Source organism: Silurus aristotelis (genome assembly GCF_946808225.1).
Source record: "Silurus aristotelis genome assembly, chromosome: 8".
NCBI lineage: Eukaryota > Metazoa > Chordata > Actinopteri > Siluriformes > Siluridae > Silurus > Silurus aristotelis.
The window spans coordinates 13,154,273-13,168,402 of NC_139581.1; the positions used below are offsets into that span (position 1 = coordinate 13,154,273).

Here is a 14,130-nt window from a genome sequence, read left to right on the forward strand (position 1 = left end):
TGATTTATCTAAACATCACGATCATGAAATCCCCAAAGACAACTCTCTGATCTGACTTTTAGTTACTGCAGGGAACCATGGACAAGCAACTCTCCTGATCCTTTCTCATTGCTAATCTAATTTGTTCTGGTTGATTTTAAAGGCAACTTCATCTTTTCCTTTCCACACAGGCCACTCAGGTGCTTGTTCAATCCCTTTTCATTTCAAGACTGAACTATTGTACAGCTATCCTGGTAGGTCTGCCACTGAAAGACACAGGACCTCAGAACTGATTTAGAATGATAAACTTATTTTGAACTGATTAAGGTTCTAACATATCACCCCACTGCTGCTCTATCTAAAAGATACATGAACAAACATATTAAACAAGAATAGGCACTCCCTTAGCTTGCACGTAATATATATATATATATTTTTTTATGAGCTGCATTTGCCACAGATAATGCCAGTGACTACAAGAAAGCCAGGCATTTTCTGTAAAAAGTCATTAGGATTGCTGAGAGGGAATGCTGAAGACTGGGGTGTCATTGCAATACTGCTGACACCTGAAGCATGTGGCTAGTATTACAAAACATCACAGACTACTGGGGAAGAACCAGGGAAACACACTGATTCACCATTCACAGACTCATTTGCATTTGTGGACCTTTCTGAAATTAACCAACAGAAATCATTAGCGTTGTAAAATGGCACCAAAATACTGAGTCTTCCCTTAATCACTGCAAACACAGATTCACTCTGTGCCTGAAAGGTCTCTAATACAGGTGTCACACAGGCACACAGACATTGACACACAGACACACAGACACACACACGCAAACACACACACAAACACACAAAAATGCAATATCAACATTGACTGCAGATTATCTCTGCACATTTTGCACACATGTATACCCCCTGTAAAATGGAATCACCAACACGGACTGAATCAAACTTTGCAGACTTTGTACATCTCTTAGTATAATGTCTACATTGCACACGCACACTTTTAACATGCACACACTTCTGTTTATTGCATTCGCAATATAACTCTAATATCAATTTATATATTTAGCAATGTCTGTGTTCATAATTAACAACTGATTGCTCGGTGGATTCACAGCGTAAGAATTTAATTGTATGGTGTAACAAACTGTTTCCTGTACATTGAACAATAACCTCTTAAATTCCTTAGTGAATGTATGTATCTTCTGAAGATATTTGATATGTATCTTGCCATGCTAAACAACATAGAACAAGGCACATTCTGTTCAAACCCACTCATTGATATAAAAAATAAAAATAATTATGCTATAAATAATATAGAACTATTTTCTAATTTGGTTAACACATCTCTAGATCTAGAATGAAAGTAAGAATTTACTCATATTAAATGTTTGACCTCAAAACTAAATTTATTGAATTTATAAAAAAAACAAAATAACTCAAAATCATTCAAATGTTCTTTGACAGATCACAGGGTTGAATAATCAAAATACCAATACCAATACCAATTCTTACTTTCATTCTGTGAAATAAAATACAAGAGAGTATAATTGCACCATTAGTGGCCTTTCTTTTCCATCTGTGAGCTCACATATACAGAAGAGAGCACATATTAACTGTTTTATGGTTTTAAAGAAATGACAGCTTATAAGATATAGTGCATGTTAGACTTACCAGTTAGTAGTTGTCATGAAAAAGAGGAGAACTAGCTAGAAGATGGGAAGGCTACAAAAGCAAATTCATGGTCAACCAGAACAGCCATAACAGTTAAAGTTCCTTTCACTCCTCTCCAAAAGCATTACAATCAATTCATTTATCACAGCCAATAAATGAATATTTTTTTTATTAATCAATTACAATTTTAATTTCAATCTACACTTTAAAATTGCAATGTAGTTATATAACTGCAAAACTATATCATTTTGTTTTATTATAAAGTAACTTGATTTTTGTAATGGTATGTATATAATGTGAGACAATATGCATATTTGACTACTTTGGAAAGACCTTGACATGTTTAATAATTTTTAAAAACTGTTCTCTTATTTCTTTGGTTCGTATACCATAAATAATTGGATTAAAACAGCTTGGAAAAAGCAAATACATTGTACTCAGGAAGACACGGCTGGAGGGAGAAAAGTTTCTTATTCTGTATGACGAAAAAACAAATAAAACAAATGTCAGACTAACTGAAAAGACAATTAAATGAGTAATGCAGGTGTTAAGAGCTTTAAAGCAGATTTTGCCAGATCTTAGAACAGAAAAAAGTATAATCACATATGATATTGTAATTAAAATAAAATCAGTGGTCCTTGATAAAAAAATTGTAGAAAACCCTATTGCACTGTTAATGGAAATATCTTCACATGCCAGCTGAACCAATGCAGTGTGTTCACAAAAACAATGATTTATTTCATTTGTTGAACAATAAGTCAATTTCCCAGCCCAAGACACCATTGTGGTAATTAAGATTAAATTTCTGATAGCTGGAAAAATTATGAATTTTAGAAAATTTTTCATTTTCATGTATTTGTGGTAATTGAGAGGTTTGCATATAGCAAAAAAACGATCCAGAGCCATCCCAAGCAATATAGTATATTGAAATATACCAAACCAGTGAATGCAAAACATTTGCACCAAACAGCCTACAAGTGAAATTTCATTCCAGTTAAATATGAAATTTAGCAACATATGAGGCACAAAAAATATTGGCAAAGCGAGGTCAACAACTGCCAAAAGACCAATTAGAATACACATTGGAGAGTGAAGAGCCCTCTGAGATATAATTAAATATATGAGTGTAATGTTTGATACAGAAGACAATAAAAATAAAAGAAGGTAGGGAATGGATAGAATGGCTCGCCATTCCCCTAAATCATTAAAACCAGTAAGTGTAAATGTTTTAAATGAAATATTCTGAACAAGAGTTAACATCATTTTAAGATTTCAGATCTGCCAAATTATACATAAAGGTATGAACGTCTGAGTGGATAACAAATTGCAGGTTTCCAAATAAAATTCTGGTAACGGTTATGTTTCTTATTATTAGAAATAACTTTCAAGCTGTACCAGTACCTTTAGGGAATCACCATTATCATAAAATGTTGTATTCTAAATTCTATATTAATGCATTATTAAAAGATTTTTTGAAGATAATTCAGTTCTTAAGGGAATCAAAAACACTTTTTTTTTAAATAAAAAAAGAATTTAGCACAAATTAAATCTGTACAAAGATAACAAAACAATCTGTGATATATTACTTTTTCTACTATCAATGAATAGAAATTCTTGTCTTTTAATTAGTTAACACATGTATGATTTTGTTCTGGACACTTCAAAAAACATTTAAGTCTTGGCTTTAAATACTATTCCTATGGCCCCAGGTGGGTCTATTCTTTCTTTAGAATCATGTGAGGTAACAGGTTGATCCATGCTTACCCTCCCACACAAATATTCTTTTGGGACAATTATCCTCTGAAATCTAAAATCCATTAAAGTATGGAGTTCATTGAGACAGCAGTAAAAATAGAGGACATTTTCACAGAATTAAGCAGTGATTAAAGCTCAGCTAAATACATAAAAGAAAATGTACAAAAAAAATGTGAATACATATATTACCTTGTAAACAAAGAGATTAATTTAATCTGTACATTTCAGATTTCACTGCGTATTGGAAGTCTTCTTCAGATTTTGCCAAAAAAAATCATAATCTCCAAATAACAAGCAAATTATATTAACAGTTTATTAATAAACCAAATACAAATATACATAGTGTAATTACAACTAGGAGGCTCAATTCAGTTTTAGAGTAGATTTTACCTGACAGTGAATGTTTAATTTTTTTGGTTGTATTGTTGTTGCTAAATTGTAGCGGCATACTTCATAATAATAATTTTATTTGTGTACATCCAAACATGTGCCATACAAACTTCTTTTTTGCATGTTAATGGATGTGTAAAATGCTGCTGAAACAATGTTAAAATTAAGCAACTTAAATTGTTGAACTGTAATACAAATATTCTGTTAATAAAACACATTTAGGAGAAACCAGGGAAACCAGGGAAACCAGGGAAACACACTGACTCACCATTCACAGACTCATTTGCATTTGTGGACCTTTCTGAAATTAACCAACAGAAATCATTAGGCTTGTGAATGGCACCCAAATACTGAGTCTTCCCTTAATCACTGCAGACACAGATTACCCTCTGTGCCTGAAAGGTCTCTAATACAGGTGTCACACAGGCACACAGACATTGACACACAGACACACACACACACACACACACACACGCAAACACACACACAAACACACAAAAATTCAATATCAATATTGACTGCAGATTATCTCTGCACATTTTGCACACATGTATACCCCCTGTAAAATGGAATCACCAACACGGACTGAATCAAACTTTGCAGACTTTGTACATCTCTTAGTATGATGTCTACATTGCACAGACAATTCTGTTTATTGCATTTGCAATATAACTCTATTATCAATTTATATATTTATCAATGTCTGTGTTCATAATTAACAACTGATTGCTAGGTGGATTCACAGCATAAGAATTTCATTGTATGGTGTAACAAACAGGGGGAGTGGTGGCTCCAGCGGTTAAGGCGCTGGGTTGCCGATCGGAAGGTCTGGGGTTCAAGCCCCGGTATCGCCAAGCTGCCACTCTTGGGCCCTTGAGCAAGGCCTTTAACCCTCTATGCTCCGGGGGTCCCTTACGAGGGAAATATCAAGGTCCGTGACGTGGGGCCACCTTCCCGTGGGCTCACCACCTGCAGGAGGGACCGTAAGGGACGGTGCTGTGAGGATTGGGCAGCAGTCGAAGGCGGGGGCCTGCTTAGACTGCTGCCCCCGCGACCCGAATTACGGATAAGCGGGAGAAGATTATTGATTGGTGTAACAGTTTCCTGTAAATTGAACAATAACCTCTTAAATTCCTTAGTGAATGTATGTATCTTCTGAAGATATTTGATACATCTTGCCATGCTAAACAACATAGAACAAGGCACATTTTGTTCACACCCACTCACTGATATAAAAATAAATTATGCTATTAATAATATAGAACTATTTTCTAATTTGGTTAACACATCTCTAGATCTAGAATGAAAGTAAGAATTTACTCATATTGAATGTTTGACCTCAAAATTAAATTTATTGAATTTAAAACAAAACAAAATAACTGGCCTTGCCATGTCAATAAATTTTTCACCTTTGGGTTTAGTAATAGCTGCACTATTACCTCATCTTGTGCTAACAGATGATAAATCAATCAAATTTTCTTTGACAGATCACAGGATTGAATAATCAAAATACCAATGTACACTGTGGAAAGGAGTTCAAGAGAGTATAATTGCACCATTCATAGCCATTTTTTCCATCTGTGAGCTCACATATACAGAAGAGAGCACATATTATCTGTTTTAAGGTTTTAACGGAATGACAGCTTATAAGATATAGTGCATGTTAGACATGGAAAGGCTACAAAAGCAAATTCATGATCAACCAGAACAGCGATAACAGTTAAAGTTCCTTTCACTCCTCTCCAAAAGCATTACAATCAATTCACTTATCACAGCCATTAAATGAATATTTTTTATTAATCAATTACAATTTTCATTTCAATCTACACTTTAAAATTGCAATGTAGTTATATAATTGCAAAACTATATCATTTTGTTTTATTATAAAGTAAAGTGATTTTTGTAATGGTATGTATATAATGTGAGACAATATGCATATTTGATTACTTTGGAAAGACCTTGACATGTTTAATAATTTTCAAAAACTGTTCTCTTATTTCTTTGGTTAGTACACCATAAATAATTGGATTAAAACAGCTTGGAAAAAGCAAATACATTGTACTCAGGAAGACACGGCTGGAGGGAGAAAAGTTTCTTATTCTGTATGACGAAAAAACAAATAAAACAAAAGTCAGACTAACTGCAAAGACAATTAAATGAGTAATGCAGGTTTAAAGAGCTTTAAAGCAGGTTTTGCCAGATCTTAGAACATACAAAAATACATATATTACCTTGTAAACAAAGAGATTTAGTCAAGCTGTAAATTTAAGTGCGAATTTTTTGCCAAAAAAAATCATAATCTCCAAATAACAAGCAATTATATTAACAGTTTATTAATAAACCAAATACAAATATACATAGTGTAATTACAACTAGGAAGTCTCAATTCAGTTTTAGAGTAGATTTTACCTGACAGTGATTGTTTAATTTTTTTGGTTGTATTGTTGTTGCTAAATTGTAGCGGCATACCTTCATAATAATAATTTTTTTTTTGTGTACATCCAAACATGTGCCATACAATCTTCTTTTTTGCATGTTTTTGCATGTGTAAAATGCTGCTAAAACAATGTTAAAATTAAGCAACTTAAATTGTAGAACTGTAATAAAAATATTCTGTTAATAAAACACATTTAGGTTGTATTCAAAGGCTATGCTTTCACAATGGCAATGCATGTCAAACTATGACAGGAAAACTGAATTACTGTTTATTTAAAGTGATGTAATACCATGTCAGGATCTTATGATCTTCCTGGGCATCTCTTAGATCTCTTCATATTCTGTCAATGCAACAAAATTAGGGTAAATTGACAGTTAATTGTCTAACTTCCATTATATTGCTAAACTTACTTGCTCATACTGATTTCCTATTTTCAACAATTGTAATTTCAGGACTGGATTATTAAAACTAGTTGCTGTTGTACCATTTCACCAACAGTAAGCAACTTATCCATAACTGATCTCAGAACATCATATTGCTATGCTCCCTTCACTGCTTGCCTACAAGGATAAAATAGACTAGAAACCACCTAACTTTGAAATCATAGAAAAGAAGCTGTTCTCTCTAGTGCACCAGCTTTTAAAATAGCAGATGGACAGCAGCATGGCCAGGAATTCTCCAAAAATATAGACAGTAGAAATCAACCATGGATGGCAGCGTATAAGCTAAAGTTTAATCCCAGCAATCATCTCAGGTGATTTATCTAAACATCAAGATCATGAAATCCCCAAAGACAACTCTCTGATCTGACTTTAAGTTACTGCAGGGAACCATGGACAAGCAACTCTCCTGTTCCTTTCTCATTGCTAATCTAATTTGTTCTGGTTGATTTTAAAGGCAACTTCATCTTTTCCTTTCCACACAGGCCACTCAGGTGCTTGTTCAATCCCTTTTCATTTCAAGACTGAACTATTGTACAGCTATCCTGGTAGGTCTGCCACTGAAAGACACAGGACCTCAGAACTGATTTAGAATGATAAACTTATTTTGAACTGATTAAGGTTCTAACATACCATCCCACGGCTGCTCTATCTAAAAGATACATGAACAAACATAATAAACAAGAATAGGCAATCCCTTAGCTGGCACGTAATATTTTTTTATGAGCTGCATTTGCCACAGATAATGCTAGTGACTACAAGAAGGCCAGGCATTTTCTGTAAAAAGTCATTAGAATTGCTGAGAGGGAATGCTGAAGACTGGGGTGTCATTGCAATACTGCTGACACCTGAAGCATGTGGCAAGTATTACAAAACATCACAGACTACTGGGGAAGAACCAGGGAAACACACTGACTCAGCATTCACAGACTCATTTGGAGTTAACCAACAGAAATCATTAAGCCTGTGAATGGCACCCAAATACTGAGTCTTCCCTTAATCACTGCAGACACAGATTACACTCTGTGCCTGAGAGGTGTCTAATACAGGTGTCACACAGACATTGACACACAGACACATACTCACACACACACACACACACACACACACACACACACACACACGCATGCACGCACGCACGCACGCACGCACGCACACACACACACACACACACACACACACACACGCAAACACACACACAAACACACAAACACACAAAAAGTTTATATCAACATTGACTGCAGATTATCTCTGCACATTTTGCACACATGTATACCCCCTGTAAAATGGAATCACCAACACGGACTGAATCAAACTTTGCAGACTTTGTACATCTCTTAGTATGATGTCTACATTGCACAGGCACACTTTTTACATGCACACACTTCTGTTTATTGCATTTGCAATATAACTCTATTATCAATTTATATATTTATTAATGTCTGTGTTCATAATTAACAACTGATTGCTCGGTGGATTCACAGCATAAGAATTTCATTGTATGGTGTAACAAACTGTTTCCTGTACATTGAACAATAACCTCTTAAATTCCTTAGTAGATGTATGTAGCTTCTAAAGATATTTGATATGTATCTTGCCATGCTAAACAACATAGAACAAGGCACATTCTGTTCAAACCCACTCATTGATATAAAAAAAAAATTATGCTATAAATAATATAGAACTATTTTATAATTTGGTTAACACATCTCTAGATTTAGAATGAAAGTAAGAATTTACTCATATTAAATGTTTGACCTCAAAACTAAATTTATTGAATTTATAACAAAACAAAATAACTGGCCTTGCCATGTCAGTGCAGCTATTACTGAACCCAAAGGTGAAAAAAAGGTATTATTACATCATCTTGTGCAAAGAGATGATAAATCATTCAAATGTTCTTTGACAGATCACAGGGTTGAATAATCAAAATACCAATACCAATACCAATTCTTACTTTCATTCTGTGAAATAAAATACAAGAGAGTATAATCGCACCATTAGTAGCCTTTCTTTTCCATCTGTCAAGTCAAGTCAAGTCAAGTTTATTTGTATAGCGCTTTTCACAACAGACATTGTCTCAAAGCAGCTTTACACAAATCAACAGTTAAGGTAAATTATGTGAATTTGTCCCTGATGAGCAAGCCGTGGCGACTGTGGCAAGGAAAAAAACTCCTTTAGATGTTATGAGGAAGAAACCTTGAGAGGAACCAGATTTAAAAGGGGAACCCATCCTCATTTGCGTGATCATGTGAGCTCACATATACAGAAGAGAGCACATATTAACTGTTTTATGGTTTTAAAGAAATGACAGCTTATAAGATATAGTGCATGTTAGACTTACCAGTTAGTAGTTGTCATGAAAAAGAGGAGAACTAGCTAGAAGATGGGAAGGCTACAAAAGCAAATTCATGGTCAACCAGAGCAGCGATAACAGTTAAAGTTCCTTTCACTCCTCTCCAAAAGCATTACAATCAATTCACTTATCATAGCCATTAAATGAATATTTTTTTATTAATCAATTACAATTTTTATTTCAATCTACACTTTAAAATTGCAATGTAGTTATATAATTGCAAAACTATATCATTTTGTTTTATTATAAAGTAACGTGATTTTGTAATGGTATGTATATAATGTGAGACAATATGCATATTTGATTACTTTGGAAAGACCTTGACATGTTTAATAATTTTCAAAAATTGTTCTCTTATTTCTTTGGTCCGTACACCATAAATAATTGGATTAAAACAGCTTGGAAAAAGCAAATACATTGTACTCAGGAAGACACGGCTGGAGGGAGAAAAGTTGTTGCTTATTCTGTATGACGAAAAAGCAAATAAAACAAATGTCAGACTAACTGTAAAGACAATTAAATGAGTAATGCAGGTGTTAAGAGCTTTAAAGCAGATTTTGCCAGATCTCAGAACAGAAGAAAGTATTATCACATATGATATTGTAATTAAAATAAAATCAGCAGTCATTGTTAGAAAGATAACAGAAAGCCCGAATGCATTGCTAATAGAGATATCTCCACATGCCAGCTGAACCAATGCCGTGTGTTCACAAAAACAATGCTTTATTTCATTTGTTGAACAAAAAGTCAATTTCCCAGCCCAAGAGACCATTGTGGTAATTAAGATTATATTTCTGACAACTGGAAAAATTATGAATTTTAGAAAATTGGTCATTTTCATGTATTTGTGATAATTAAGTGGTTTGCATATAGCAAAAAAACGATCCAGAGCCATCCAAAGCAGTACAGTATATTGAAATATACCAAACCAGTGAATGCAAAACATTTGCAACAAACAACCTACAAGTGAAATTTCTTTCCAGTTAAATATGAAATTTAGCAACATATGAGGCACAAAAAATATTGGCAAAGCGAGGTCAACAACTGCCAAAAGACCAATTAGAATACACATTGGAGAGTGAAGAGCCCTCTGAGATATAATTAAATATATGAGTGTAATGTTTGATACAGAAGACAATAAAAATAAAAGAAGGTAGGGAATGGATAGAATGGCTCGCCATTCCCCTAAATCATGAAAACCAGTAAGTGTAAATGTTCTAAATGAAATATTCTGAACAAGAGTTAACATCATTTTAAGATTTCAGATCTGCCAAATTATACATAAAGGTATGAACGTCTGAGTGGATAACAAATTGTAGATTTCCAAATAAAATTCTGGTAACGGTTATGTTTCTTATTATTAGAAATAACTTTCAAGCTGTACCAGTACCTTTAGGGAATCACCATTATCATAAAATGTTGTATTCTAAATTATATATTAATGCATTTTTAAAAGATTTTTTGAAGATAATTCAGTTCTTAAGAGAATCAAAAACACTTTTTTTAAAAATAAAAAAAGAATTTAGCACAAATTGAATCTGTACAAAGATAACAAAACAATCTGTGATATATTACTTTTTCTACTATCAATGAATAGAAATTCTTGTCTTTTAATTAGTTAACACATGTATGATTTTGTTCTGGACACCTAAAAAACATTTAAGTCTTGGCTTTATATACTATTCCTATGGCCCCAGGTGGGTCTATACTTCTTCTATTCTTTAGAATCATGTGAGGTAACAGGTTGATCCATGCTTACCCTCCCACACAAATATTCTTTTGGGACAAGTATCCTCTGAAATCTAAAATCCATTAAAGTATGGAGTTCATTGAGACAGCAGTAAAAATAAAGGACATTTGCACAGAATTAAGCAGTGATTAAAGCTCAGCTAAATACATTAAAAAAAATGTAAAAAATAAAAAATAAAAAATGTAAATACATATATTACCTTGTAAACAAAGAGATTAATTCAATCTGTACATTTCAGATTTCACTGCGTATTGGAAGTCTTCTTCAGATTTTAACCAAAAAAATCATAATCTCCAAATAACAAGCAAATTATATTAGCAGTTTATTAATAAACCAAATACAAATATACATAGTGTAATTACAACTAGGAAGGCGCAATTCAGTTTTAGAGTAGATTTTACCTGACAGTAAATGTTTAATTTTTTTGGTTGTATTGTTGTTGCTAAATTGTAGCGGCATACCTTCATAATAATAATTTTATTTGTGTACATCCAAACATGTGCCATACAATCTTCTTTTTTGCATGTTTTTGCATGTGTAAAATGCTGCTAAAACAATGTTAAAATTAAGCAACTTAAATTGTTGAACTGTAATACAAATATTCTGTTAATAAAACACATTTAGGTTGTATTCAAAGGCTATGCTTTCACAATGGCAATGCATGTCAAACTATGACAGGAAAACTGAATTACTGGTTATTTAAAGTGATGTAATACCATGTCAGGATCTTATGATCTTCCTGGGCATCTCTTAGATCTCTTCAGATTCTGTCAATGCAACAAAATTGGGGTAAATTGACAGTTAATTGTCTAACTTCCATTATATTGCTAAACTGACTTGCTCATACTGATTTTCAATTTTTAACAATTGTAATTTCAGGACTGGATTATTAAAACTAGTTGCTGTTGTACCATTGCACCTACAGTAAGCAACTTATCCATAACTGATCTCAGAACATCATATTGCTATGCTCCCTTCACTGCTTGCCTACAAAGATAAAATAGACTGGAAACCACCTAACTTTGAAATCATAGAAAAGAAGCTGTTCTCTCTAGTGCACCAGCTTTTAAAATAGCAGATAGACAGCAGCATGGCCAGGAATTCTCCAAAAATATAGACAGTAGAAATCAACCATGGATGGCAGCGTATCAGCTAAAGTTTAATCCCAGCAATCATCTCAGGTGATTTATCTAAACATCAAGATCATGAAATCCCCAAAGACAACTCTCTGATCTGACTTTTAGTTACTGCAGGGAACCATGGACAATCAACTCTCCTGTTCTTCTCACATTGCTAATCTTATTCGTTCTGGTTGATTTTAAAGGTAACTTCATCTTTTCCTTTCCACACAGGCCACTCAGGTGCTTGTTCAATCCCTTTTCATTTCAAGACTGAACTATTGTACAGCTATCCTGGTAGGTCTGCCACTGAAAGACACAGGACCTTTAAACTGATTTAGAATGTTAAACTTATTTTGAAAAAGATACATGAACAAACATATTAAACAAGAATAGGCACTCCCGTAGCTTGCACGTAATATTTTTTTCATGAGCTGCATTTGCCACAGATAATGCCAGTGACTACAAGAAGGCCAGGCATTTTCTTAAAAAGTCATTAGAATTGCTGAGAGGGAATGCTGAAGACTGGGGTGTCATTGCAATACTGCTGACACCTAAAGCATATGGCAAGTATTACAAAACATCACAGACTACTGGGACAGAACCAGGGAAACACACTGACTCACCATTCACAGATTTATTTGGAGTTAACCAACAGAAATCATTAGGCCTGTGAATGGCACCCAAATACTGAGTCTTCCCTTAATCACTGCAGACACAGATTACACTCTGTGCCTGAGAGGTGTCTAATACAGGTGTCACACAGACATTGACACACGCACACACACAAACTCACACACAAACAAACACACAAACACACAAAAATGCAATATAACATTGACTGCAGATTATCTCTGCACATTTTGCACACATGTATACCCCCTGTAAAATGGAATCACCAAAACGGACTGAATCAAACTTTGCAGACTTTGTACATCTCTTAGTATGATGTCTACATTGCACATGCACAATTTTTATATGCACACACTTCTGTTTATTGCATTCGCACTATAAATCTAATATCAATTTATATATTTATTAATGTCTGTGATCAAATTAAACAACAGGTTGCTTGGTGGATTCACAGCGTAAAAATTTCATTGTATAGTGTATCAAATAGTTTTCTGTACATCGAACAATAACCTCTTAAATTCCTTAGTAAATGTATCTTCTAAAGATATTTGATATGTATCTTACCATGCTAAACAACATAGAACAAGGCACATTTTGTTCAAACCCACTCATTGATATAAAAACATTATGCTGTAAATAATATAGAACTATTTTCTAATTTGGTTAACACATCTCTAGATCTGGAATGAAAGTAAGAATTTTCTCATATTAAATGTTTGACCTCAAAAGCAAATTTATTGAATTTTTAACAAAACAAAATAACTGGCCTTGCCATGTCAATACCTTTTTCACTAATAGCTGCACTATTACCTCATCTTGTGCTAACAGATGATAAATCCTTCAAATGTTCTTTGACAGATCACAGGATTGAATAATCAAAATACCAATGTAAACTATGGAATAGAGACCAAGAGACTATAATTGCACCAATAGTAGCCATTCTTTTTTATCTGTGAGCTCACATATACAGAAGAGAGCACATATTAGCTCTTTTATGGTTTTAAAGGAATGACAGCTTATAAGATATACGTAGTGCATGATAGACTTACCAGTTAGTAGTTGTCATGAAAGAGAGGAGAACTAGCTAGAAGATGGGAAGGCTACAAAAGCAAATTTATGGTCAACCAGAGCAGCGATAACAGTTAAATTTCCTTTCACTCCTCTCCAAAAGCATTATAATCAATTCACTTATCACAGCCATTAAATTAATATTTTTTTATTAATCAATTACAATTTTTATTTCAATCTACACTTTAAAATGTAGTTATATAATTGCAAAACTATATAATTTTGTTTTATTATAAAGTAACTTGATTTTTGTAATGGTATGTCTATAATGTGAGACAATATGCATATTTGACTACTTTGGAAAGACCTTTACATGTTTAATAATTTTCAAAAACTGTTCTCTTATTTCTTTGGTTCGTACACCATAAAAAATTGGATTAAAACAGCTTGGAAAAAGAAGATACATTGTATTCAGGAAGACACGGCTGGAGGGAGAAAAGTTCTTGCTTGTTCTGTATGACGAAAAAGCAATTCAAGCAAAAGTCAGACTAACTGTAAAGACAATTATATGAGTAATGCAG

The 14,130-nt window shown here is 33.5% G+C and overlaps 2 protein-coding genes across 2 annotated transcripts; both read right to left on the bottom strand.

The window, feature by feature from the left end:
- Positions 1–1,980: 1,980 nt before the first annotated feature.
- Positions 1,981–2,925, bottom strand: LOC310729869 (olfactory receptor 52K1-like; the record flags this gene model as incomplete). Its single annotated transcript, XM_083548464.1, has 1 exon — positions 1,981–2,925. One exon carries the CDS (start codon positions 2,923–2,925, stop codon positions 1,981–1,983), a length of 945 nt encoding a protein of 314 aa, XP_083404590.1.
- A 6,419-nt stretch (positions 2,926–9,344) lies between these two features.
- Positions 9,345–10,350, bottom strand: LOC310729867 (olfactory receptor 52K2-like; the record flags this gene model as incomplete). The annotated part of the gene is made up of 1 exon (XM_083548462.1): positions 9,345–10,350. Exon 1 carries the CDS (start codon positions 10,290–10,292, stop codon positions 9,345–9,347), a length of 948 nt encoding a protein of 315 aa, XP_083404588.1. The 5' UTR covers positions 10,293–10,350.
- Between the last annotated feature and the right edge of the window lie 3,780 nt (positions 10,351–14,130).